General features: G+C 61.1%; 1 protein-coding gene across 2 annotated transcripts; it reads left to right on the plus strand.

Moving 5' to 3' along the window:
• LDB1 (LIM domain binding 1) lies at window positions 1–26,282 on the plus strand. 2 transcript variants are annotated; one of them, XM_080348130.1, is made up of 11 exons: window positions 1–168; window positions 19,719–19,821; window positions 20,414–20,458; window positions 20,683–20,758; window positions 21,092–21,194; window positions 21,402–21,574; window positions 21,914–22,036; window positions 22,198–22,281; window positions 22,568–22,691; window positions 23,125–23,267; window positions 23,631–26,282. In XM_080348130.1, exons 1-11 carry the CDS (start codon window positions 144–146, stop codon window positions 23,859–23,861), a joined length of 1,230 nt encoding a protein of 409 aa, XP_080204256.1. In that variant the 5' UTR covers window positions 1–143; the 3' UTR covers window positions 23,862–26,282. The 2 variants fall into 2 exon arrangements, with proteins under 2 accessions (XP_080204256.1, XP_080204255.1); XM_080348129.1 differs by having other exon boundaries at window positions 2–168; window positions 23,125–23,273; window positions 23,631–26,281.
• Window positions 26,283–27,779: the final 1,497 nt, after the last annotated feature.

Here is a 27,779-nt window from a genome sequence, read left to right on the forward strand (position 1 = left end):
CCCGCTCCTGGCCGTGGCCGTGCCCGCGGCCGCGCGGGGCTGCCCGCCACCCGCCGCGCCGGAGCCCGCGGCGCGCCGCCCATGCGAGACCCCCGCGGCCCGGGCAGCGCGCAGCGACCCCCGGCCGGGCCAGGCATGTGAAGATGTCAGTGGGCTGTGCATGCCCTGGTGAGTGCCGCGGCGGCGGGGGCCGGGGACGTGGGGCTGGGGTCCCCTCAGCTTTGGGGCTGGCTGTGGGGCTGGGGACCGGGTATGGGGGGACATCAAATGTTATTGATGCTGGGCCCGGGATATGGGGCTGGAGTCCCCGCGGCTTTGGCGTTGGGGTCTGGTTGTCGGGCTAGGTCCCCAAAGCACGGTGACTGGGATCTGGCTATGGGGCTGGCGTCCCCACTGTATCGATGCTGTTGTCCGGCTGTGGTGCTGAGGCCCCACGGCATTGGCTCTGGGATCTGGCTATGGGGCTGGGTCTGCGGGGCATGGCTGCTGGAAGCTGGCTGTGAGGCTGAGGTCTCCTTGGCACCAGTGCTGCAGCTGGCCATGGGGCTGCAGATCTCCATGGCATTGGTGCTGGGGGCCACCTACGGAGCAGGGGTCAGCAAGGTGTGGGACTGGGGTCCCAGCACTACGGTGTGGAGATGGAGTCCTTATGGTATGGCTGCTCCGGTGCAGTTGTAGGACTGGAGTCCCCAAGGCATGGGTGCTGGGGTCTGGATGTGGGGCTGGGACCCCACAGTGTGAGTGCTGGGGTCCCCATGGCATGGATGCTGAGGTCCATTCATGAGGCTGGGACTCAACAGCGTGGGTGCTGGTACCAGCCCTCAGGACTGGGACCCTGCGAGCAGGGTGCTGCAGCGGCTTTGGGCAGGTGTGCAGGTGACGCTGTGATGGGTGACCCCCGTGGAGGTGTGGGGCACAGGGTCCCTGGAGGGACTTGGCCATGCTGCCAGTGGGTGCTGGGTGCCCCTTGCCGTGGCTGTTGTAGGGGGCTTGCAGAGGGGGCTTCTTCCCCATGCTGGCCCCTGTGGGCTGGCCAGGCTGATGGGTTACCCTGGGGGGTGTGACGAGTTGGTGAGGTCTCGGCACCCAGCAGGGTGCTCTTGAAGGGATGCTCACCCAGATGCCTGGGGTCGGAGGCAGGTTTGGGGCAGCTGGCCCGGCTGCATCGCCTGCTGCTGTGTGCAGGATGTTGCTGTGCTGGGAGCAGGGCAAGGGCAGGGGTCCTGGTGGGCTGCCGGAGCCTCCACCAGCACCAGTTCCCAGTGGTGCCGGGTGCTGGAAGCGGGGAGCCCTGTCCAGGGGTCCTGGTGACAGGGTTCTGCCGTTTCCCAGCGCAGCTGACACTTGGGGTCCCTGTGGGGGGACGGCAGGGATGCTCCTCAGCCCAGCTTCCACAACCACTTTCCAGTACCCTGGCAGTCCCAAGGGAGCCTCTTGCCAGGCTGGGACTCCCGTGCTGTGGGGCTGCGGGGGGCAGCGGGACGCTATGACAGCACACGGTCCCTGTGCATCCCCCGGCGCTGCCTCTCTTGAGGCTGGATCCACGGGGCGGGGAAGGGGGGTGCCCCAGCTTGGCGGCCCCCCGCCCCTGCACTGCCTGCGCCTCTCCGCCGTGTTTCCATGAAGGCAGGCGGCCCCTTCCCCCATCCTCCTCCTCCATCTCCCACTGGAAGCTGCCAGAGCGCTGCTTCCTCAAGCAGAAAGTCACGTGAACCTCCCTTCGAGCCAGGCCGAGCAGCCACAGCACCCGCCCTGGCAGGGACCCCGCACCCGGGGGCTCGACTCCCCCTCCCCGACACCCCCTCCAACCTTGGCGGGGGTCCCTCCTTGACGGAGGAGACGGCAGAGCAGCGGCTAACGGCCGAGCCCCATCGCGTCCCCCGGGAGCTGGCCCCGTGCCACCGGGAATGTCATCGCCATGTTGGTGGGCACAAAGCGGGGGGGTCCTCCCTTGCTGCGGTGATGTGGGGCTGTGGAGTCACCCCGCAGCTGGGAGCATCCCTGCAGATGGCTTCCTGTGTTGCGTCTCCCCCACTCCCCCCCGCCACCACTGCTGCCCACTCCCCCGTGGCGGGGAGGACACGCGGGTGAGAGCGATGTGCATGTGCCCCCCGCCTCTCCCCCCGCTCCCCCGCCGGGCCTGGGTGGCACATCCAGAGCCTGCGCCCCCCTCCCCCTTCCCCTCCCCGGACTGTTTATCGGAATATAAAAAAAACAAGCTCTGCTGCTGGCCTCCCGCCAGCCAGAAACATTTAATGAGCCGCTCTGCCCAGGCTGCTCTTTGGGGCTGCGTTAACTTGGAGGAGTTTCCTGCCTGGGAGCTGCTGCTGGGGGAGTTGCAGCCACCCTCCTGTTCAAAATCGTGCCCTCGCCGGGGGGCAGAGTGCTCCCTGCTATCCTCGAGGCCCACCCTGCCCCCCTGCAGCTCCTCCTGCACCCCTCTGGGGATATTTTCCCTGCTCCTCGCCTTCCTCTGCAAGAGGTTTGGGGCATGGGGCGGCTGCCCAGCTGGGTACCTGCAACGGTCCTTGTGCCCAAGGATGGCGGGGTCAGTGGAGGGCTGGGGGCTGAGGCCCCCCAGCCCAGAAATGGAGATGTGAGCAGTGAGAGTGTGCCCGGCTCAGAGTGGAGCCAGCGGCGGCCGTGGCGGCAGCCGCCTGGTTCTGGTGCTGCCATGCCTGGGGCCTCTCGCAGCAGGACAGGCAGCCTGGCCACTTGGCTCAGCCCTTCACACCAGGCAGGTCTTGCCATCCAGAGCCCACCGGGTCCTGACCTCCAGGTGCACCATGCTCCCCAGTGTGCTTGCGCTTTTAAAAATCGTTTTTATTATCATTATTTTTCACTGTATAGTGATGATGTCGGTACAGAGAGGGGGAGAAGGGGAGCAGAGCTGTGCTCCCTCCCCATGGGGCTGGCTTTAGCTCCAGCTTCGCTGCAGGGAAGCAACATTCCCGAGGTCAGCACCTTCCCTGGGAGGCTTTGCCTGCCTGTGAACCCTCTGGCGGGAGGGAAGACTTCCTGACCCACGCACTTCGGGTCCTGGGATGGACATGCCCGTTGTCATTTCCCTCCCTTCCGCTGAGCTGGTGCTGTGCGTCCCCCGCCGTCACGAGGCCAAGCTGTGCCACGTGCCTCCTGTGACAGATGCGCTGGGAGACTGATGATGGGGAGTGGGCTGAGTGCTGTGGTGAGAGGGGGTCGGGCAGCTCCCGAAACCCATAGGCTCTGGCTCCAACGCACCCCTTGGGGCTGCCTCGCACCTTGGCGTGCACCTGAGCATGCGGCGGGGAGGGAGTGGTGGAGGTCCTTGGCCTCATCCTGCACACCTGTGTGCTCTTGCCTGCTGTCTATTCATGATGCTGGCGATGCTTGGATGGAAGATGCCATTCGCCCCATCCTCTGTGCAGCGAAGCACCTGCCTGGTAGATGCCATATGCACTGTGTCACCTGCCCACGCTCGGCATGCTCTGGCGAAGACAGGATGGGGTCATGGCTAACGGGAGCTTGGCAAGGTGGCTCCTTGGGATTTTTGGTGTTGGTGTGGGGCTGTACACATCCCACCACTCATCGGGGCTAGTGCAAGCTCACCCTGCTGCCGGCTTGGCTTTGTCCAGAGAAACGTGGATGTGGTAGTGCCATACCTGCAGGCTCAGTGCTGGGTGTCTGTGTGGGGCTCCGAGGTGGTGTTTTGTCCTCAACACAAAGCTGCTGTGAAAGCATCTCGCTTGAGGAGTGAGTGGGTGCCAGCCAGCAGGATGGGACTGCTGGGGCAGCTCCCTGCAGCCCAGGAGCCCTTGTGGCAAACTGCCCCTGGGAAGAGCCGGAATGGCAGCAGCCCAGATGTCCCCTGCTTGTCCCAACTCATGCCATGCTCTCCTCCGCTCTCTGCTGTGGGATTCTCCGGCCACATCTTTGTTTCTGATGCACGAGGTGCGGGGCTGTGTGGCATGTGGGAGCGCGTGTCCATGCTCAACAGCTGCCGGTGCATCTTGGGGTGCACTGCACCACCAGCACAGCCCACGAGAACCCCCGTCTCCCTGTGAGGTGATGTGTCCTATGGGGCCAATGTGGTGTGGGTGCACCCCTTCTTTACCTTGTGCCTGAGGAGCAGCAGGTGGCGGGGCTGAGTGCCCCCTCCCTGGGGCAGCCGTGGGTGCAGGCAGCAGGATGGGGCTGGGTGACCGTTATCGGCCTGCCTGCAGGCTGGGGCTGTGGTTTCCTGCTGGTGCCTGGCGGGGAGGGTGCTGGGGAGCTGGCAGGGCTGCCGGGGGCTGCTGGGCCCCACCTGGAGCAGGAGTGGTGGCAACCGTCCACACGGGATCCCAAGCCCCTGCCCTGGGGGCTCAGCTGGGTGGGGATGGGGTCCCTGCAGCCGGGGTGGGGATGGGGTGGCTGCAGCCGAGGTGGTGCTAGCGAGTTTTTGGGAAGTTTGCTGCAAAGTGCTCGCAGAGGTGTGGGAGCATGGGCTGTACACCAGCACGAGGCGACCCCCTTGGGCAGGGGTGCTCGTGGGTGCTGGGAGGGACGGGACCCCCCCAGAGCTGTCAGACCGGCCCCCCATCACCATTCACTCCCTTCCCTCCCAGGCAGGTTGCTGATGGGGACGAACGTTAGACCCGGTGTAATCTCCCCTGCCGCAGACGCCAGCCCCTGCCTGGCCCCGACCCCACCCTGGCTGCGGGGCAGCTGATAACACCCTGCCCACACCCCTCTGTGGCCCTTTTCTTGGGGGGGCCCTCTGGAGTGCAGCTCCCGCCCCTCTCTGGCCCTGGCTTTGCAGGACACACAGGCAGGACGCAGAGGTTCCCCTGCACTAGGGTGACAGTGCCTGCCCCCCCCAGCATGGCCCCACAGTGTAGGGGCAGCAGGCAGGAGCTGGGGGTTGGATGGGCCCCCTGTTTTTTGCAAGAGCAGCAGCCCCAGCCCCCCTCCTACGCACTGAGGGGCTGGTGCTGGGAGTGCAGCCAGGTTTCTGCAGCGCAGCCCAGGTGGAGCTGCTGCCTGAGCCAGGCGGGGACACTGGCCATGCTGGGGACAGTGATGGGCGAGGGCTGGTGGGGTGGCAGCCCCCCACGGGGTGCGCAGCCCCCGCCCCCCCTGCTCTGTAGCAACCAGTTGCACCCTCTGCTCTGCCACCTGCATCCTTCTCCGGCCAGGGTTGTGCACAGCGCTGGGGGCTCCCCAAGGGCAGGGGCTGCCGCTGCCTGCTGCAGGCAGGTGCCCACCCTCCTTGCCCTGCAGGGCCGTGGGTGTGAGCTCTTGCCTGCCCTGGCTGCTGCCTCCCTGCCGGCGGGAGCAGACGGGAGCATGCCACATTGCAGGCACGCAGCTCCGCCGGGCACGGGGCAAGCCCAGACGCCCCAACCTGCCTGCACCGACCAGCCCGGGGTGAGCCCGGAGCAGCTGCGGGCAGGGGCAGGCAGGAGCAAGGCAGCGGGAGCTCTCTCCCCGACGGGGATGGCAGCGCTGGTGCGGTGGCATGGAGCTGCTGGAAGAGCCCTGAATGGGGGTGTCACCTGCACAGGGAGTACCAGACTGCCAAAAATCCTTGAGGAGGGGCATTACCTTGCTGAGGATGAGGAGATGCCATCATGCTCCTCTGCCTAAAGGCTCTGGGCAGCCGCAGTGTGCTGGGGTGCTCTGCCTGTTGCCAGCATGTGCATGGAAAGAGGCTTGGACTAGCGGCGAGATGCCCCCCGAATCTCGGGTCGTGCCCAAGCAAGGTGAACAGGGCTGAGTGTCCACTCCTGGTGGGTTTTGAGCCCAGAGCTGTGGGGGCTGCTGTCCCCATTCTGTGGTGGCTGTGTCCCTGCTTGGCCTAGGTGGCAGAGAGGAGGCAGCCGCTAACAGGAAGGACACACATGTTAGCAATGAAAACACAGCAGCGGGAGGAAGCAGAAGCGATGCATTATTGATGGAGCTATTTGATGCTTCTATATTCGGAGAGCCACTCTGGAGTGTTCAGCAGCACTGCACGGGGGGTGGCAAGTGGGGTGGGCTCTGCTGGTGGACACTTACCTGCTCCGAGTCAACCATGTGTGACTGTGGCCCTGGGAGATGTCCCCTGCCTTCTTCTGGAGGGCTTACAGCACCCACGGGGGCACAGTGACATGTGGGTACCAGGATGGGTGCCAGCCCTGTGCTCATTCCTGAGGGGTGGGGGTTTGGTGGGTGGCAGCTCCCAGCTGTGCAGATCTCTGTGGAGATGCCGGAGGTCCTACTGTGGCTCATGAGGCAGGGAGGAGAGAAAGGAAGGGGAGCAGCCAGGGACCAGGGTGCTCTCCTAGCTGGGGTGAGAGTCCCTGGAGCCACAGGGCTGGGTGTTGAGGGCTGTGCCTTGGTTTCCCTTTTAAGCAGCAGTGCCTGCCCATTGCGGGGTTGAAGATCCTCTCAGGGGACAGTGGGCAGATGCAGGATACTGGGGCTTCGTAGCCATGCTGCATGTCACCCCCTCCCCACCGTGAGATCCCAGGCCAGGAAAGGGGCTGTAAAACGAACCATTCTTGTAACATGAGAGAATCCACCTGGAGCCTCTGGAGGAGCCTTAAAACCCTGCAGCTCTGGCAGGCTGGCTTGGGGCTGCTGCCAGAGGGGCTGGGGCTCGCTGCTGCGGGTGGCCATGCTGGGGCTGAGCTCTTGCAGGACACACGTTGCGATGTCTCAAGGACATCACGGGAACACTGCGGGGCATTTCTCTGGTGCTGGTGCCACAAGGAAACCTCTTGCCAGCAGGACCTGCCAAAGCCAGTGTGAAGACTGCGCCTTCCCCTCGGAGCCTGCAGCCAGCTGGGCAGCACTGGGGATGACCCACCAAGCCAGAGCAAACTGTGATGTGAGGGCAGACACACCATATGGACCCCATGCACTTTGGGGTCCCATAGCTCCCTGTAATATTTCCCCACCTTCTCTTGTTTTGGAGGGGATGGAAACAGACACGTACTTACTTGGTTGCTGCTGTTCGAGTGCTTGTGTACTCACGTCTTCTTCTCAGTTCCCTCTGGGATGCTCAAGATGTGACCATGGAACTTCCCACCCTGCCCTGGCAGCCAGCTTTTCCCCCAGCTCCTGGGCCTTCCTTCTGCCTCTGGGTGTCTGAAAGTGGTTCTGGTTTTGAAGGGTTAATCCCAGGAGGCCCCAGGATCTGCCTCCTGCCCGGCATGACTCACCATTGAGTTTCCAGCCTCCCCCAAGCCTCTGTTCTCTGGGAGAGATGGAGCTGTGGCTTCTCCAGCTGAAAAAGGGGGCCCCCTGTGCCCCTCCCGCCTCTGATCCTGGCATGCATAGCTTTAGGGGGAAGAGAAACCCCTTCTTGGGAAGCAAAGCCTATTTCTGTTTGAGAGGTGGTAGGATTTGGGGGATGATGACTGTTGTGTTCCTGAAAGGGGGGCTGTGAGGTGCATGCCATGCTGCACCACTGCAGGCTGCATGTGCATGCGTGTGACAGTGCCCTGGTCTTGCTGCTATTTGGGCAAGACCAGGAGGTTTGGAAGTGCCAGGCCAGTCTGTCCCCCTGTGTGGGCTGTGCCATTTGCAGAGCTAGCAGATTTTTTATTATTATTATTTTTTATGTAAGCATGCAGCCATGTCCCTGCTCTACACCTGCACCTGGTGTCAGTGCGAGCATGCCCTGCCTCTGCTGCCCAGCTCGCCTGAGATCCCTCACACACGCTCTGCGGGCACACCAAGCCATGGTGATCAGAGAGACCCGGGCATCCCATGGCTGCCATGGTCCCCACCAGGTTCTTCCCATCTGCCTGTCTGGGATGCATCCCTGTGCTCCCTTCTGCTCCTGAGCTGCTGCTGGTTTCCCGGCCGAGACCTGCAGCGGGTGTCAGAGCATGGCTGGGCTTTGGGGAACCCAGGCAGGCGCAGGGCCCTTGCTATGGGGAGAGTGGAGGCTGGCATCCAGGGGTGCAGTGCCCCATCACAAAAACGTGGGGAGCTGGAATCACCCTCCACTCCCCCCACACTGCAGGCATGAGCACATTGCGAGGAAGGGGCTCCCTCCATGACTGTCACCACCACACACGCTTCCCAGCTGCATCCCAGCCCTTCTGCTCTCCATCCAGCATCTATTTAATTATTAACTCGGCTATAACCATAAACAGCTGGGGCTGCTGCAGCCACGTGGACCAGTCCAGCACTGTCGTCAGAGCCGAACGGGGACACGTGAGCAGTCCCGAAGGGCTGCTGAGCCCTGGGATAAATTGCTTGGGGCATGTTCGCTGTGGATGCACTGGACCATGGAGCCCAGGAACCAGTGGGGGCTCCTCTCTGATCGCTGTGTCCATGGCACCGGCACTGGGAGTTGCTGGTACAGGGGCAAAACATCTCTTTTTGCAGTGTTTTGCAGTATTTTGCAGTGATGGTGCAGTGTTGAGCACTGGTGGCTGGCGGTGCCTCATGCATGCTCGAGCCCTGGAGTGGCAATGAGGTGCAGGCAGGCTGTACTTAATGGCTTGTCCTGCCCAAGAGGGCTGTGCCACCCCATAGCTGTCGCCAGCGTGGTTTATTGGCCTAATGACAGTGGGTGGCATCCTACTGCACTTCCATCTTTCCTGATGCCACACAGATGCAGGCTGGCAGGGGGTGAGCAGCGGTGGGGCAGTATATCGAGGCACTCGCAGCATCCCGCATGCCCAGTTCCCACAGCACCAACAGTGTGGGTACCTCCAGTTATGTGTGCCTTTTGTAGAGCAGGGTTTTACCGGGGTTTTGGGGTTTTCTGAGAGTTTTTCTCTCTTGTTTATCTGGGTTTTACAGAGAGTTTTGCTCTCTGTTTATTCACGTGCCCCCGGAAAGCAGTGCTTGCTGCAGGTTAGCCTGCAAGGGGAAGGGAAGATTACACACGATGACATGACGGGTACCAGCGTGGGGATGGAGCGGCATGGGCAATGCTGCAGCAGAGCAGCTCCTGCCTGTCCCTCTTCAGTGCTGGTCCCAGCTGGCAGCACGTGGGGTGGGGAGCAGAGGGCTGCCCCCAGTCCTTGGGCATAGGATTTTGGGAATGGGCAGGCATGGAGGGGAGGATGCCCATGAAACCATGTGTGCACTGCCGGGTGGGATGAGTGTGCTCAGCAGGACCCGACCGATTGTGCCTGCGTTACCCCACGGCTGCTGTTTCAGGGATGGGACGAGGCGCAGGCCTGGCTGTGCCAGGGCGTAGGGAGGTGTGTGTGCCCCGGGTGTGGGCGCGCACCCGACGGGCGGGGGGGGTGCTGGGAGGTGTTTGGGGAGATGTGCAAGCGCATGCCAGCCCATGAGCATGCACACCAGCCTGCATGTGCAGGGCGAGATGCACCGACGTGCATGTGTGTGCCTGCAACAGCCCTGCCTGCCAAGTGTGGCTCTCCCACCCATAGCCAGGGGCTGTTGGGGCTCGGGGTTCTCAGCTTGTGTCCCTGCTGCCCATGGGCTCCCCAGCTGGGCTGGGGGTGTAGGTCTGTGCCAGTCGGATTTGCCAGGGTGGAGAGCAGGAGCTCACAAGTGGTAAGTGTGGGGCAAGGGGGATATGGAAAAAATGGGATTTTTTGTAATGGAAATTTTCAAAATTGAATTATTTTACTAAAATGGAAGTTTCTGTAAAAACTCCTAGTTGGAAGAGCTTGGAGCTTCGTCAAGGAAGGGAGACCTTTTGTGGCTGCTGGCAGTTGCAAACCTGTTCATCTTATTTTTATGCCCCCTCAAAAATGAAACGGCTGTATTTTTTTTCTTCCCCAGAGACGGGGGAAACGGGAGACAAGTTTCAGAAAGAAAAATACCGAAAAACTTCAAAGAAAACCCCAATCCAAACTAGGGGAAAAAAGTATATTTTTTTATTGAAAGTTTCGCAGGGGGAGGAAACGCTTCCCCGGTTGGTGCCGAGTATCGTCAGCAGGACCCGGTTCGTGCATCCCGGGGAGCGCTGCTGCGCGGGGTGAGGGGAAGCAGCTCTCCGGGGACCCCTTTTGGCCCTCACCCCCGGCCTGTGGGCACCCACCTTTCCCCCCCCTCCGCTCCCGGCAGCGAGGGGCCGGGGCGGTGTTGTGGGGGGGGAAAGGCGGTCGGTACGGGGGGAGCGGTCTCCGCCACCGCCGCAGCCATTGTGGTCCCGGCCGCGGCGCAGACAAAGGAAGCGCCCCCGCCCCGCCCCGCGCCCCGCCCGCCCCGCCCCCGCGGCGGCCCAGCGCCCGCCCGCCCGCCGCCCGCGCCGCCGCCGGACCCCCGCCCGCCGCCGCCGCCGTGAGTCACCCCGCCTCCCCCGGCACCCCCCCCCCCGCGGAAGTTTCCCGGTCCCAGCTCCCCCACCCCCCCGCGCCCGGTGACGGCCCCGCTCGGGCCGCGGAGGGGTGGGCCGGGGTCCCGCCCGCGCCGCCCCCGCGCCTGCGAAGTTGTGCGCGGCCGCACCGCGCCGCCGCTCCCCGCCCGGCCCCCCGTACAGCCCGGGATCCCCGCTGCAGCCCCCTGCCCGCCCGCCTCCTCTGCTTCCCCTTGCCTGCCCGCCCCTTCTACTCCCGGCTCCAGCTCCATCCCTGTCCCCAGCTCCCCTCTCCCTCCCCAGCGCCCCCGTCCTTCTCGTCTTCCCCAGCTCCCCTGTGCATCTCTGGACCCCTGGCTTGTTGCTTCCCCACCAGCTGCCTTGCCCATCCCTGCCCAGCTCCCCTGCCTGTCCCCCTTTCCCCGGCTGTCCTCCCAGCTCCCCTCTCCATCCCCCAGGTCCGGGCTTTCGGACAGGCACCCCTAGCCCCACAGGGTGCAGCCGGCAGCCCCGTGCTCTGCCCTGCCCTGCTCCATCCCACCCGCAGCTCCCTTTGTTCTTCCCCCAGCTTCTTCCCCTGCCCGAGCCCCCTGACAGCTACCCCGCGCCCTACTGGTCCCCCTGTGTGTGCTGTCACAGGGGCCAGGGGAACGGTGCCCAGCTCTGGGGGCTGCACGCCACCCTCCCCTCCCTGCCGGCTGTAACTTCATCCTTGCCTGGGGCTTGGAGGGTCCTGCCATTCTCCCACGGGTGCTTTGAAAGGAATAAAAGGTCCAAGGGGTGCAAATAAATGCAAGGGGGCTGCACACCTTCCTACGGGAGCTGCTCTGCTGGGGTGTCTGGGTTTGGGGGGCCATGGGCGCAGGGCCTCACCCCCCCTGGCAGACAAGGCACTGGCTCGGCCTGGGGCAGCTGGAGTGGGGGGCCAGGCTGGAGGTGGGCATGGCATCCTCAGTGCCAGGGGAAACTCAGTGCTGCAGCTCCAGCGCAGGAATCGATGTGTGTGATGGGGCTGTAGAGGGGTGTTTTACCTGGGGAGTGTTCCCCTGAGGCCCCCCCGGGAGAGCATGCTGTGGGTGGGCTGTCTTGATCTTGGGCGGCTGATGGGACTCTGACTCCAGCAGTCCCTGCCAGCCTGCCCGCCCGGGATGCACGATAAGATAAGCACCCTGGAGCACTCTGGGCCGGGATTCTTGGGCTTGGGCAGCTCCCGGTGCCCTCGCACCAGCCAGTCCTGGTGCCACAGCAGGAGCCCTGGGTGAGGTGTGAGCAAACACAGGACACAGGAGCCCTGTGTGAGGCGTGAGCAAAGGATTCAGAGGCTGTGGGGTCCCGTGGGGAATCACCTCCTGGGGTATGGAGCTGTATACCTACCCTGTATTGCAAACCTGCTTCCTTCTTACCAGGAGGGTCAGAGCTGGCCTGTGGTTGCCTGGTGGGTTGGGCAGGAGTGGGAGCAAACACTCATCTCTGGGATCTCCCCAGTTCCTTCTCCCCGTGCATGCAATAGCACCTTGTCTTGGCAGCTTTGCAGTGACTCCCCCAGCACTGGTCAGGTATTGGCTTTTATGTGTCTGTTTTAAGTATGGGCAAATTTGGATGTCCTTATTCCTTCTTTAGAGCTTCAGGTTTTATTGTTCTTGTTGTGGGAAAATTGTGGTTTTCACTGAAGGAGAACCCAATGTGCTCTCTGCTCTCCTGATTTTGTAGAAATCCCATGTCTGTGATCTGAGCACGCCTTAAAGACTGGGGAGAGAAGCGCTGAACAGAACCACGTGCAAGTTGTGTTGCTTGAAAAAGAGAAAGAAAAGTTGTGATCTCAGGGGGAACAGGCTGGGACTGGAGCATTTGGTGATACAGGGTTTTTGCTGTTGTTTTTGGGGAGCTTTTCTCCTTATGTGCAGCAAGTCATAGTCCATGTAAAATAAGAAGAGGCTTGTGAAAAGCTGCAGAATATCACTTGTGAGCAGAGATGCCTTGGGCTGGGGACCTGGAGCCTCCTTCAGCTTCTTTTTAGAGTGTGGTGTGGAGGGTGGTGAGAGCTGGCAGCCCTGAGCCTCCCCAACCCCTTGAGATGCTGGAGCGGAGGGTGAGCTGGACTAGTCCAGCCTCAGGGTTCCTTCCCTGTCCTGTGGCTCGCAGGATGGCAGCAGCACTTCTCCCCGAGTGCTCTCTCCTGGTGTGCCAGCCTTCTGCGCACTTGCAGCTCTGCACTGGCGTGAGCTTGAGGTCTGCATAAGAAGTACAAACCTGGGTCCTGTGTGGTGGCACAGCAGCCATGGTGCTTCTCCTGGCCCTCTCCTTTGGAAACCTCCCGTCCTCTGAGCAGCCCACGGATGGGGTGCTCCCACTCTTGTTTGCACTGTGCACGTGGGTGTTTGTGGGTTGCAACACTTGCTGCGATGAGGTTTGCTGCCCCACCGGTTGCTGTTGTTTCAAGCAGACTGGTATTGCGACCGGGGATGCCCAGGTGAGAGGGTTTCCCTGGGGCTGTGCTGCAATGGTGGAGATGGTTTCTACAGTGCTGTGCTGCTGGGGCTGGGACCTCAGGCTGGGTTGCTCATGTCTTGGGAGCACCAGGCAGGTGTGCTTGGTCCTACCCTGTCGCTTTGTTCCCTGGGGTTTTAACCCATTCTGTGCTGGTTGTTTGAAGCCCTGACACCAGCGACAGCATGTGCTGCCAGAACAGCAGCACAGTGCAAGTCCAGCAACCGCAAGTGTTTGCTCTGTCCTAGCACTGCCAGCTGCCTGCCCCGTTCTTCCTTCACCTGCTCCCGCGTCACCTCTTAAAACCGAGTCCTAAGAGAGAGAGGTTCAGCCTGAGCAGGGCGGGCAGAGACTTGCTCTGGCATCTTGAAGAAGCAATGGAGGTACTTTGCAAACTTCAGCGAACAGGTTCCCACCGTGCCCACACCATCCCTCCCCTCTGCATGCATCTCACTGGAGGAGATGGTGAACAGCCTGGCCCTTGGGGCCAGCGCTGCACCGCAGCACCGAGGTTTGCCTCCTGGGCACACACCTCCCCGGCGTGGCCAGCTGTGAGGCGCCAGCTCCCAGCACATCCTCACAGCAAGAGCTATCCAGCCTTTTTTCCCCCTGGAGCAGGCGGCTGGCTGGCTGCCAGGGCTGCGGGGCTCCACCTAGGACGCAACATGGAGCGAGGCGGCTGTCGGCAGTGGGGGCTGCCGTCTCTGGAGACTACGCGTCCCAGCGTGCAGCACTCGGCGCCGTTGGCAGCAGTGGGGAGCGAGGAGGAGCGTTGCATCCCGGGATGGTGAATCTCCATGTGCCACGTGGGGACTGACAGCCTCCTGTGCTCCGAGGCAGCAGTGGTGCTTGGGGGTCCTGCAGGTCGGGGGATCAGCCTGGGGATCCCCCTCTGCAGCCAGAGGGATGGACCTCAGCTTCTCGCTGCTTCTCCCCTGCCCTCGGCTCTTGTCTCCAGCTCCCCTGGATGAATCCTGTCCCTGCAGAGCGCTGCCCCGAGCAGCAGCCCCACAACACCGTGCAGAGCCGTGTGGTTTTGCTCACCACGTGCGTGGCAGGCAGGGGGCTGGGAGCACGAGCAGAGATGCTGGCTGCAGCCCCTGCAGGGCCATCGCTGCGGTTGGCTATGCCTGTGAATTTTTCCTTGCTGCCGCAGAGCCTAAAAAACCTTTGAAGATGAAAATCCTAGTTTGTTGGGAGGCTTTTTTTCATGGGATGCTGACGAGGGTTTTTTTTTCCAGCCCTGTGGTTCCCACACCGTGCTGGCTGTTTGTTTGCTGATGCTGCCCCGGTGTGTTCTGCAGGAGGGACGGGAGCCGGGCCACTATAGGAGCCCTACAGGGTGGCAGGGCCCCAGGGTGCAGGGGTCTGGGTGAGAGGGAAAACAGCCAAAAATGTGAAAGGTGCGTTCCTGAGGCTGAAACCAGCAGTGTTTGATTATGGATGGTCTTTGAGACGGCGAGCCGAAAGGAGTAATTAGGGACAGTGGGATATTTCCCTGAGAATCACAGGAAATGACTGCCTCTTGCTAAGTTGATAGTAGTGGAGCTGAAACTGGGTTATCTGTGGGATTGCATCTGGGGCTCACAGCCTTGGACGTGATTCAATTTTCAGGCTGTTTTGCAATTGGCAGGGCGTGCTCTTCTCCCGTGTTCCCTCCTGGAGAAATCCCAGTTTGCGTGTCTGAATCATCAGAGGGCCTGAATGGGAAAGGGAAGACTCCTGCCATCCCTAGGGTTACCGTGGGGTAGCAAGGTCCTCCTGGACCCCTGGGGAGTACCCAGCTCCACAGGATGCCTTCCCGGGATACCCTGGACTTCAGCAGAACTGAGGCTGTGGTGGCTCTGAGCCTCAACCTCTAAATCTGTGCCCCAGCTCTCCTTGCCCAGTGCTTTTCAGATAGAGCTGCCTTGCAGCTTGCATCAAATTTGTCACTTGGTAATAATTAACTGGAGGTAATTACTACTTCTCTGAGCATCCCCCTGAGTTTGCAAGCTGGTCAACAGGGAGGAGCAACCGCTCATCCAGAGTGCTTTGTGTGCTGCAGCGAGTGGCTTTTGCACTGATGTTGATGGATGCAACCCGGAGCTGGGACACATGTTCCTCCTGTGGCCTTGTGCACAGGGGACACCATGCACAGCCATGGGGTGCGGGCAGGAAGGCAGCTTGTGGTCAGAGTAAGTTCTGTGGCCAGCTTGGATGTATGCCTTGAGAAAAGCAAGAGGGTAATCCCTGTGTGCTGCAGGGCAGGTGGTGCTGCAGGTTTTGCCTCTGTGTGGGTCAGGGCTAGGCAGCGTGCTGGCCTGCTTCAGTCTCTGGATGCTGCTGGGTCTGTGGCATCATCCCATGGTCTCCCAGGAATGGTGTCTCCTCTTACCTGGACAGCCTGGCCTCCTGGGAGCTTCAGCTGTATCAGTTCTGCATTTTCAAAGCAAACGGGGATGCTACAAGTTGTGATTGTCACTGAGTATGCCTCAGACCATGCCTTGGTTTGCGCTGGCCTGGGTTCCTGTCAGTTTAATAGCAACATGAGGGTTTGCAACTGGCCTCACTCCAACCCCTCTGCTCCAAAGAAGAGGATAAAGAAGAGATGAAGACAGGTTTGTGGGGACTACTCCGTGTGCTTCTGCCTGTCCCAGTTGCTCTGGCTACTTCTCTGCGTTTGTCCCCCAGCCCTGCCAGCTTCCCCGACACCAAGCACCATCACTGGGCAAAGCCACATGAATTATTTGGGATGCTGGTGAATTATTTGAGATGCTACCCTGCACCTGGCTCTGGATAGCACCCTCCTGGCTAGCACCCTCTGGGCAGCCCTGGGCTGAGAAGATGGATTTCCTGCTGCTATCACAGCTTCCACACCCCAGCGAGGCAGCCCTGTGAAACAATGCCGCTATTTACACTTTAAAGCCTCGTTAGGCAACCAGGAAGCAGGAGGCACAGTGCATGCCGGGAGGAGGTGACAGCCTTCACATGAAGGCTAGCCCCTCTTTTTCTTCGCGGCTGGGCTGCTGGGAGGAGCAGGATGCTCCCTGGTTGAGCTGTAACCCTGCAGCCTCTTTCAAGCCCTGTTTCTTCAATTATTTTTACTTTTTTTTTTTTAGCCTCTGGAGTCCCTGCCTTGTTGCTGAGCTTTACTCTTGCACCGAAAGTGTGCTGGCTGCCTGGCCGGGGTGCCTTCTCTCTGGGATGGGAAGCACTGATTCCCACCCATGGCTGCAGGTGTAGGAGCGAGATGCCGGCACTGCTTTGCCTTTGTCGTCGGCAGCTCTTTGCTCTCTGCTGGCAAGACAGAATGAGGGGAGTGCAGACAGAGGCTTTTCTCCCTGCTGGATACCAGGGAAGGCTCTGCATGTCCCCTGCGCAGGCAGGCAGCTCCCTGGCCGGCACTGGTCTTGGTCACGGTGCCATGCCACCTCCTGGCTCTGCTGGCTCTGCAAGGTGGCTGCCATGCTCTTGGGAAACCTGATGTTCCCCGGCTCTGGGAACCTGGTTTGGGTTTTAACTGTTCCTCCTCCAGCAAACCCTCTGGGCAGTGCACCAGAACAGCTTTGCCCACAGGGCTGGCAGCTCGCAGGCAGGGAAAGCAGAGGAGAAGGCAGGCAGACGGCTGGGCCGTGCTGGGTTGTATGTGAGTCACTGGCAGAGCACTTGCCTTTTCTTCCCCATGCGTCTGCCTGGAGCTGCTGCATTGGCTGAGATCTTGTGGCTGGCCAGCTCCATCCTCCCCTTGATGAGGCTGTGGCCTCAGCAGAGGATTCTGAGCTGGGGTGTCCCTCTGTGGGGTGCCCTCCTCCCACGCCTCCCCACCAAGCAGGAGCCGTGTGGCCGCCTGCCCGGCTACAGGCACTGCACCGTTTGCCTGGACCTGCCTGGGCTGGTAGCTCACCAGCTGCAGTGTCAGCCTGATTTTTTTCTTTTGCCAACCATGCACATAATTTTGTGGCGCTGGACAAGCGCCAAGGGACAGCCATGGAAAGCTTCTCCCATCAGTTCAGGGTCCGCAGGGGCATTACATGCCCACCTACTGACCAGCATCTCTGCATGCCTGGACCCTGCCCAGACCCTGCCTGGATCCCCTGTGCTCAAAGCAGGTGGCAGAGAGGGTCATAGGGAGATGCGGGTTGCGGCCGAGCACTGGGCTTGGCTTGGGAAGGGCCCTGTCCTGCGGGTTTGGGTCACTGTGCTGGCAGGATGGGTCTTGCAGGGACCTGGGACAGCAAGAAGGGGAGAGACGGTGATGGAGGGATCTCCTGGATTGGGGAGTGTGACCCTCATGTGGGTAAAAGTTGATGTTGATGCTGCCACTGCTATAAAGTAATTGTGTTATTTTGTGTAATGCACATAATGTGAGTGTCTGCAGTGAGTGCAGGATTTGGACGGCCTTGGTCAAATCCTAGGGCTATTGTCAGCGTTATTTAAAACCACGGAGTCTAGGAACATACCTTACACGGCAGTAAAAGTAATACTTGGTCAGGATGCTAGTGTTGCTGAGGTCACATAACAGGCTCCTCTCCACTCCTCTAGATCCTGAGATAGGTCACTCAGTGAAGCCCCAAAACAAGTTGTGTCCCTGTTAACTTGCTTGGGAAGGCCCAGGATGGAAATGGATGCTTGGGCCAAAGCAGCGGGCTGGCTCGTCCACTCTCTCACTTTGAGGAGCAGGAGCTGAAGAAAGACCAGAAGAAGTAGAGTGGATAGAGAGTGATGTGCCCTCCTGCTCTCACCACCCCAGGAGATCCTCCTGCACCCCGAGAAGCGAGATGGGGACCAAGGACAGCAAGGAACCGTGGGGGCTTTTTCCTTCCCATCCGTGAACAAAAACAAAGCATTTGAGGATGAGACCTGCTGGGTCTGATGTTTTTTTATCCCCCTTGAGGACATGGTGACCAGAAACAAGCAGCTCAGCTCCCTGTCTCCAGCCACTTTCTCTGCCTAATGAATCGATGCATTTTCAAGAGAAGACGCGCACTTTTGGGAAGTTTCCTATGCATGAGGCACACTTCAACATCGTGTCATTCAGCAGCAGCAAGGAGGAAATGGAAACACTCTGTTTCTGGTGCAATTTTGTTTGAATTATATTTCCAGTAGGCACAAGTTGACAGGCATTAAAGCAGAGGGCAAAAATTCCCTCGCACCAGCACCTCCCTAGCAGGAAAATTTTTATCTATGAACACATTAGGTAAGAGCGAGGGACCGGCATTGTTAGCAGCTGTATGAGAAACTGTGCCGTGCCCCACTTATCCTCGCTGCAGGCGGGCAGGAGCGAGGAGTGGGAGCAGCAAGCCTCGGGCAGAGCAGCCGGGCTGGCTCTGGTCCCGCGGGACTGGTGCGTCCTGGTGGGTGCTGGGGAGAGGCTGGGTTTGGCTGCCACAGGGAAACACGGTGGAAAGGCACTGGGGCCCCAAGAAAACAAGAATCAAGGAGTGAAATGCAGATTTCCCCTGTTGCAAGTTGGATTTAACACCTGGGAGGTGGCTCCCTCTGTTTTTGACCACTCCTCGCTTACTCAGCCACGTGTGTGATCCCTGTGCTTGTGGGCTCAGGATCCCAAGCAGCTCCTTGGGGGTGATGGCAATGTCCTCATCACTTGGGCTCCTGTGATGACTAGCAGGGCACAGCGAGCTGGGCATCTTAGGTCCCAGTGCTGGTGGCACCACTTTTCTTAACGCTGATGCTTTTTGCTCCCTTCCTCCACCCATTGCAGCCGGGTGACTGCTCCCATCCTGTCCCTGCACCCTTCCCTGCAGCCTGGCTGTGGGGCAGCGCCTGGCACCTCCGGGCCGCTCCCCTGCACTGCTGGGCTCGCTTTCTGCTGGCCGGCAATCCTGGCGGCTCATGGGTGTCGGGAAGCGCCCAACCCGGGGCTGCGTGTGGGCGGGCGGCCGAGGGGGATCCCGCCTTGGCCCTGGCTGTGCCCTGCAGCCCAGTGCAGCCAGCTTTAGGGCCCGCGGCTTGGCGGGGGAAGACGTGCCTGTGCGCGGCAGGGCTGGCTGAGCCGGTAGAGCCGGAGCTGCCTGGCAGCCTGCCCACTGCTGCTGCTCATCCAGGTCAGCCCGGCTGCCCGCCGGCGGGGAGCCGCCTGCCTCGGCAGCGCCTGGGCACGGCGTGCCGGGTCCTGCCAGCCGTGGGGCGTGCCGGGGCTCCTGCGGGCCTTGGGGGGGGGTGCCGGCAGCTGCCGCTCCCGGGAACGTGCTGTGGGAGGGGGCCAGCAAGCATGGGAGCCACCGACTGCCCCTCAGGAGCCCGGATGGGACTGGCTGTGCCAGCGTGGCTGGATGTGGCGGACATCCCTGCCTCCCATCAGTGGGCCTGGAGGGTCCCCACGTTACTTTTGGGGATGGGTGCTGGCTTGCATGCATTGCACACCCCGTGGTCCTCCTTGGGCTCCTTGTCCATTGCCCAAGTGCTGCGGGAAGCAGCGAGGCTTTCAGGTGTGGGATCTCTCCATCCGCCTGGAGCCGGGTGGCCGCTCGAGCGGCAGATGGTGGCTGCCTGGGGACCCGCCATCCATCCCTCTGGGCGATTATTCACCCGTCACCATGACGATAGAAAGGTCAGCGAAAAGATCCCGTGTGATTCCTGGGTCAGGTCGGTGGGATTAGGAGCAGCGCGGGAAGGAGGGCTGGGGGGAGGATAGGGCCCAGCCAGCCCCCCATGGTCTCACCAGCTGGACTGTCCCACTCGGGCACTGTCCCCAGAGCTCAGCCAGATGAGAACTGAGAAACACTGGGCACCAGTGTGACCCCCCTGGGGTGGGGCTGGGCCCCTCTGGCTGCCGAACCTGAGAGCTCAGCCTGTGGGTCCCATCCTGGGATGCCTGGAGCCGTGTGCGGTGTGGAGGGGCTGGGATGGCTTCAGGGCAGAGCAGAGAAGGGATAGGGCTCTGCTGATGGGGGCGTTGGTTGGTCCTGTGTCCTTCCTCCTCCTTGCCACAGAGTTTTTTGTGTTTTGGTGGGGTGCCCCTGGCTGACCTGTGTCCCCTCTCTCTCTCCAGGCTGTTCCTCTAAGTCATTCAAGCTGTACTCGCCAAAGGAGCCCCCGAACGGCAACGCCTTCCCCCCCTTCCACCCAGGCACCATGCTGGATCGAGATGTGGGGTGAGCTGGGGCCTGAGGAGGGTTCTGTGACGTTGGGGGTTCTCTGTGGTCTGCACCAGAGGGTCTCTTTGTCAGGCTCCCCAGCAGCATATGGAGACTGCAGCACATGGAGCTGAGTTAGTGTGAGGGGGGAGGAGATCAGAGCAGGGATGGGTGGGACTGGGTGGAAAAAGGGTGACATTTAGAATGAAGGACATCCCTGAGCTCTGCAGTGCCAAGCCCCTGGGATGACCCAGGACAGGGAGCACTCACAGCTCCTGCCAAAACTCCCAGCTCCTTCTCCAACCTCCATCCTACCTGGCACCAGCCCCTGCTGCAGAGGAGCTGGATTTGTCTCTGGAGAGCCACGGCCCAGGTCCCAGGGGCGGTGGAGCAGCCACTGGTATGAAGCAGAGCCTACTTTAAGGGGTGAAGGTCACCCTATGGGCCCATCAGACATCTGCAGCCCAGGTGAAGCCCATACCACACGTGAGGTCTCACCTCCAGCGAGCCTGACCACCTGCTGCCATAGGCAGTGAAGGGGGAGCTGCAGTGGCTGAGGAGGGAGACACCCACCAACTCTAACCTGCCTGCATTTCTTTCCCCCCCTCAGACCTACTCCCATGTACCCACCGACGTACCTGGAGCCTGGAATCGGGTAAGCACAGGGGGCTGCTGGGGACCCCCCTAGAAGGGGAGCTCATGTCCATGACAGGGATGCCTCAGCAGGGCTGGGATGCTGCTGGCTACAGGGGTTTGTGGGGTGGTTGCTTTGGCTCTGCCCAGCCCTGGAGGGCCTCTGTGTCCCCCACCGTGGGCTCAGGACCCCTCCCTGCCCTGTGGCTGCCTCCCACTCTGACTGCTTGCTCTGCTCCTGGGCAGGAGGCACACGCCGTACGGGAACCAGACTGACTACAGGATATTTGAGCTCAACAAGCGGCTGCAGAACTGGACAGAGGTGGGGAACTGGAGGAACGAGGGGTGGCCAGGGGTGGGGAGACACTCCCAGGTTTGCATTTTGCGGATAGGGTCCTCTCGTGGTGCCTGCCCTCGCGAGCTGCCTTGGCTCTAGTAGGATCCCTTTGGCAGCCCGGTCCTGTCCTGCTGTGCAGGTCCGTGAGTGCCTTGTCCCTTGCCTGGGCAGGGGACAGCATTCATCATCCCCATCTCTGAGCGCTCAGCCAGGGTCACAGCCCTCTGTGGGCTGAGCACGTGGCTGCTATGGCTGGCAGCCAGTGTCTGTCTGTCTGTCTCTCCTACCTGTAACCTGGCATCTCTCTGCCATCCCCAGGAATGTGACAATCTGTGGTGGGATGCCTTCACCACAGAGTTCTTCGAGGATGACGCCATGTTAACAATCACTTTCTGCTTGGAGGATGGACCAAAGAGATACAGTGAGTAGCAGCTTGAGTTCTCCTTGCCCAGGGTATTGCTGCTCCAGCAGGAGATGCAGTAGTTGTGCCGTGCTGGGGATGCGGGCGGGGTGTCGGGGCTTCGCCGCCTCCAGCCAGCAGGAACTGGGGAACCCTCTCCCCCTGCAGCCCCGAGACACATCTGGGTGAGCCAGGTTTACTGACATTATCTTCCTCCTCCCGCTTCAGCGATTGGCCGGACTCTGATTCCTCGCTACTTCCGCAGTATCTTCGAAGGGGGGGCCACAGAGCTCTACTATGTGCTCAAGCACCCCAAGGAGTCCTTCCACAACAACTTCGTCTCGCTGGACTGCGACCAGTGCACCATGGTCACCCAGCACGGCAAGCCCATGTTCACCCAGGTACCGCCAGCACTTGTGGCTACTCCTGCCCCTCATACCTTGGTCCAGTGTGGCCTCGGGGTAGCTGTGGTGCCACAGGGAGAGGGACACTGATTTCTATGGCTTCCTGAGTGCCATGCTGTAATCCCACGTGCCCCAGCCAGCTCTTCCCAGCCCAACATCCCCTTTTTACAGAGATCCCCTGGCCATTGTGGGCTTGTGGGTTTGGCTTGTGGCGAGTCTCATGGCAGGCAGGGACAAGCCACCTGGAGGGTGTCCCACTGTGCAGCAGTGGGTTCCCAGGGGATCTGGGGTGGGGCAAGTGGGGGCAGCCTGTGCCTGACCTTGTGCCCTGCCCAGGTGTGTGTGGAGGGGCGGCTGTACCTGGAGTTCATGTTCGATGACATGATGAGGATAAAGACGTGGCATTTCAGCATCCGCCAGCATCGAGAGCTCATCCCCCGCAGCATCCTTGCCATGCATGTGAGTACCGCTCTGCAGCACAAGTGACACAAGACTGCTGAGCTCCTCTCCCTGCTGCTCAGGTTGGAGGCACCTCAGCCCTGTCCCCCTATCACAGGCTGGGGTACGGGAGGCCCATCCCCGCCAGAGGCAGCTGAGCCATCTGTCTCTCTCACACCTAGGCACAGGACCCCCAGATGCTGGACCAGTTATCCAAGAACATCACCCGCTGTGGGCTCTCAAACTCCACACTCAACTACCTCCGAGTAAGCATGCGGGAAGAGGGGCAGGTGCAGCTCTGCTCCCGGGGGGAGTGGGGCTTGTGTGGCCAAGTCTTGTGCTCTCAGGTGCCTGACACCAGGCTGCCCTGGGGTGCAGGGAGGCAGCGGGGCAGGCTCTGTAGGAGCGGCCTTGCAGATGGGCTGCAGAGAGATGTAGAGCAGTGGGTCTGCCGGAACCTGCAGGCTCCCAGCATGGCATGGGCCGGTGCAAGGGCTTTTGCTGCAGCCTGGAACATCATGATCTAACCCCACATCTCTCTGCTCCCTGCAGCTCTGTGTAATCCTAGAACCAATGCAGGAGCTCATGTCACGGCACAAGACTTACAGCCTCAGTCCCCGGGACTGCCTCAAGACTTGCCTCTTCCAGAAGTGGCAGCGGATGGTCGCTCCGCCTGGTGAGTCTCCCACTGCCTGTGGTGCTGCCTCCAGGTCTCCAGGGCTGCATGCTCAGGCCCTGCCCTCAACACAGTCTTCTCCCAGCCCCAAAGCCTGTCCCTGGCCTCGTCTTGTGACACTGGGGACAGCGGCTTGGCCAGCTGGCTTCATCATCTGCTGACCTGCCTTCCCGCTGGGGCGGAGCAGGGTTGCAGGCAGCTCCCTGCCTGGGGGGCTGCCAGCTGCTTGTGGAAGGCAAAGCAAGGACAGAAATCTTCCCTGTGCCCTCTCCTGTCCCCTGCACTGGGGGGACAGTGAAGCCGTGGAGGGGAGGAGTCTGGCGATGCTGCCCTGGGGGGAAAATGGTCCTTGCAGAGAAAGGGTGTTTGCAGAGAAGGGGCTGGGGGGCACTGGCTCCTTCTCAGCACTGACCGTGTCTCCCTCCTCCACCAGCGGAGCCGGCGCGGCAGCAGCCCAGCAAGCGCCGGAAAAGGAAGATGTCGGGGGGAAGCACCATGAGCTCTGGCGGGGGAAACACCAACAACAGCAACAGCAAGAAGAAGAGCCCAGCCAGCACCTTTGCCCTGTCCAGTCAGGTACCTGTAAGCATCCCGTTTCCATTCTCTCTTCCTCCCCCGGGGTGGAGGGGAGGGCTCCCTGCTCCAGCCCCTGGGAGTGGTTAGGGAGAGACCCCTTGGCAACTGCCTGTTAGAGCCCCCCAGCTCTCTCCAGGTGATGGGGGAAGGAGGGGGTGTCCCAGCTGCCTTCCCTGAGCTGCTTTGCTCCCCACTAAAGGGCTGAGGAAGTGCTGACCCACACAGCACCCAAGCCTCGAGTCTTGCAGTGGAGATGAGTAGGTGGCCTTGTGGCTCGGGAAAGGGATTGTGGTGCTGGGGGACGTTCTGGAGGCCCGGGCTACCCCCACCTCGATTATGTTTCGGGACCGTCTCCCTTTTCAGGATGTGATGGTGGTAGGCGAGCCCACGCTGATGGGGGGGGAGTTTGGGGATGAGGACGAGCGGCTCATCACCCGGCTGGAGAACACACAGTTTGACGCCGCCAACGGCATCGACGACGAGGACAGCTTCAACAACTCGCCCGCACTGGGGGCCAACAGCCCCTGGAACAGCAAACCACCCTCCAGCCAGGAGAGCAAGTCAGAGAACCCCACGTCGCAGGCGTCGCAGTAACGGCCCCCCCGCCGCCCCGTGGACTCAGTCCCAACCGATCTACCTGTACATTTGCAACGGAGAGTGACTGGGAAGCGGCGAGGTACTGGGGGCGGATCAGCCCTCCGCAGCCGGTGGGGTGCACGGCGCGGGGTGCGCGCCAGGCAGGCAGCCCCAGCCCTCTCCCCCCACCGCCTCCACACTCCCCCCATGCCTGCCTCCCCACCAGACCCCAGGGCAGGGGTGGGTTTCTGAGGCCGTAGCTTCCTTATTGCCCCTTCTGCCTCTTCCTCCCTGTTTCTTCCCCAGAGAGCTTCTCATCCCTGCCCTGATGTGCCCAGCCCGTGCCTGCTGAGCCAGGGGGAATTAGGAGGGAGGTGTCAGCAGCGGCTGACGTGTCCAGGAAGCCAGCGGTGTGCAGATGCCGTGTGTTGGGGTCTGGCACAGCCCAGAGACCCTCCTCCTCTTCCTCCCTGGGTCCTACGACTGGGGTTTGCTGGGCAGCCACCTGCAGCAGGGTTGCACATCCCCAGCCCAGCCTGAGTCTAGGTGGGGAGGCTGGTGATGGAAAGAGCCTTCCCTGTGCTGCCGGCTCTGCCACGGAGCCTCCTCCAGCTGGGATCGGATCCTGCTGCGCTGGGGTGGTGTCCAGGATTGGGCCCTGTCGCATTTCCCACTCTCCTGCCCCCTCCCCTTCCCCTCGCTCCCCAGGGGCGAGAGCGCAGCAGGGCCATGAGGGGACTCTGTATATAGGAAGTGCGTGGTGGGGGACTTGTGGGGCTTGATGGAGGCACAGAGGACCTGCGGCTCTGCCAGAGAAGCCACTGCCCTCGGTCCCTGCCTGCAGCCCCTGCGTTTCCCCCCACCCTGCGTGAGTCCGCCTGGGGCCCCTTTGCAATCCCCAGCTGCCTGTACCTCCTACTTTTGTCTTTTTTTAAGAAAAAAAAATAATATTATTAAACTTGTAAGTTTAAAAAAAAGAAAGAAAAAAAAATTGAAAAGCTCCCCCCACAGCCCCCTCGCTGGTTCCCCCCCCTGTCCCAAGCCCTCTCACCCTGTCCTGACTTTTGTACAGGCTTTTTCTCTTGGGAGTCTCGTTTTATATCCAGTTCGGAGAGCTTCAAACCAAGGAGAGACTTTGCAGACTTCCTTTCTAATTCCTCCATGGGCCGGGGGGGCAGCCCCCCGCCTCCCGCCTCAATGTAAATCTTGTGTGCTGTTGTCCCTGCTCCCCCTCCTCGGGTTCGTGTACCTCGTGCTTGTACATTTCCGCGCTGTAGACAGTGTGTACGATACTGTTCTTTCAATGTGTTATCACTAGAGCAGGTGCCTCCATTGATGTTAGGGGAAACGATGAAAAAAGTAATAATTTTGGGGGGTTTTTTGGTTTAAAAAAAAAAAAAAAAGAAAAAAAAAAATCACTTCCAAGGCTTCTTCCAAGGAGAAGACGAGAGGTGCCAGGGGAGGGCGTTTGTGCTCACCAGCTCACTCCAGCAGCCTCGGAGGAGGGTTTTGGGGGGAGCTGGGGGTCTGGGCTGCCTGTGGGCACCCCCCGGCACAACCCCGAGGTGGGGGTGCAGCGAGCACTGCCACGGGGGTGGTCGGGGTGGGGGGTATGTGTGCAGGAGTGCGTGTGCGAGAGGTTCGTGTGTCTGTCTGTGTGTGTGTAAGGGAGCCTGGGGCAGGAGGAGCAGCCCTGCAGTTCAGGGGAGAGGGGGGATACACCTCCAGAAGCCCTCCAGTTCCCCACTGGGGATCCCACAGCATGTGTCCCACTGCCCTGTGGGACTGCCCCCCCGTGTGGGGCTCTGCCTACAGCAGAGGGATTGCCTGCAGCCTGCATCTTGCCCACCCGGCTGAGATTGCAGGGGCTGGCCGAGCTGGGGTCACACACACCTTCACTGTCCCCCCTCTTTCTGCTGTCACTGGGGTCAGGCTGGGAGACAGGGGCCCCTTGACTGAGCCCTGGCCTGATTTCAAGCCCAAGGCCCCTGAGAGGTGCCTGCATCAGCTCCTTGGCCCCTCCACGGGCAGCCTGGAGGCAGAGGTCTCAGCCCTGTGGACCCCCAGGGGGGGCCCTACGGCGCCTTTGCAGGTGGGGGGGGAGGCTCCAGCATGGTGGGGAGGGGGGGGCTCTGCTTTGCAATTAAGGTACGATTCTCACCACCGCACTGCTGGGCTCCTGTGAAGGGTGCAGAGCCCCTCGCTGCCCCTGCCCCCCCCGGGCACATTGTAATGCCTTTTTGTTTCTTTTTTTTTTTTTTTTTTTTTTTTTTCTTCCTCCCCTCCATAGTTTGTGCCATTTATGAGTCATGTATGGTACCAATAAAATGACTTTTCAGTTTGAGGCTGTCCTGAGCGCTTATTTCTGAGTATGGGACCCAGCTGATGTGGGCAAGGCAGCGGGGGGGACCCTTGTGCCCCCAGTGCCCTGGCAGGGGGTGCGGGCACAGGGCTTGCTGTGCTCCTGGGATGGTGCTGGCTCGCCTCGGGCTGCTGGTTCCCAGCCAGGCCCCGTCCGGCTCCCTGCTGCGTTGCAGAAAGCAGAAATCCCAGCAGGGTTGGGGCACAGGGCTGCTGGGAAATGGCCCTGTCCCTGAGCCAGAGCAAACAAGTGTCTCGGGGCCTGCCCTGACACCAAGGTGATGGGCACATCCCCTGGGGAGCAGCAGGGGTGGCACAGTCCTGCTGTGGGAACAGAGCAGCAACAGCTGAGCAGCATGGAGGTGGCCTGGGAGACAAAGGAGGAGCAGTGATCCACCCCCAGAGCAAGAGGCCCCCATACCAGTGTTGGGGGCAAGGTCCTGGTCCCCGGCTCCCCTGACTAGCTGGCTCCAGAGATGACACAGTGGGGTGCCTGAGGGCAGCCAGGCTCAGCTCATGGACATAGGAACAGAGTGGACTTACACTACAGGTTCCTTATCCAGTGCAAAGCCCCCACCCCAGCCAAATGTGCTGTGCAAGGAGCCTGTGGCTGTGGGTAATGCTGGGGTGAGGGCAGACCTGGCAGTAATGGGGGAGAAAAAAAGGGATGGGAGGAAACCAGGCTCTTCAAATAGGGCTGATGGAGCAGAAGGTTGGGGCAGAATGGGCCCGTGTCTTCAGAGCAGAGGGACAGGGACAGGGGTTGGGTTTACAACCGCACTGAGGGATGTCACCTTGCTAATCCTTCCTCTGAAAGGGCTGGGGCTGGGGTGCAGCAGGATACCTGCACCATGGTGGCAGCTCATGGCTGGGCAAGTGGGAGCAGGGCAGCCCCACTGAGCCCATGGCGTGGTGGCACCCGGGGCCGAGGCATCAACACCCTGGTGTACACTGAGCTCTAGCGGCCTCAGCAGGGTGCCCTAGGCTGAAGGGGACCAGTGCCCTGCAGGTGCAGATCCTTACATCTGTCAAGGATCCCACAGATGCCTTGTCAAATGTTGCCCACATGCAACTGTGGAAGCTGGGCATACACTGATTTTGGGGAGCACAGCACCCAGGGCAGCCAGCCCCGTTCCATGCAGGGTCCCTGGTGCCCAGCTCCGCACATGGCCCCTGCCCCAGGAGCTGGCAAAGGGCGTTGAGGCAACACTTTGGGGCTGAGGTCTGAAACGGAAATCTGAAATATGCTTGTGAAAGCCCCTAACCCCCTTCCTCACAGCAGCCCTAGTGCTGTGAGAAACTTGCTGAATTTCTGCTTGTTTTGTTTTGGTTTTGGGGCATCTGTGTCCTCTGATACTCTGCCCTGGTGCCAGTACCAAGCCAAAGGGCACCCCAGTGCCCAGCACGAGCCAGGCCAGAAGGAAGCTCCAAGGCAGGGCTACCTTCCTCCCCGTGCCACCTTTGCCCAAGGTCATGGGAGAGCAGTGGTGCCAGCTTGTGCCTGGGAAAGTTAAGCAGTAACCTGGGACATGGCAGCCAGCAAGCCATCAGCCTGGGATGTACCGGTATGGTTTA

This window comes from Nesoenas mayeri (genome assembly GCF_963082525.1).
Source record: "Nesoenas mayeri genome assembly, chromosome: 7".
NCBI lineage: Eukaryota > Metazoa > Chordata > Aves > Columbiformes > Columbidae > Nesoenas > Nesoenas mayeri.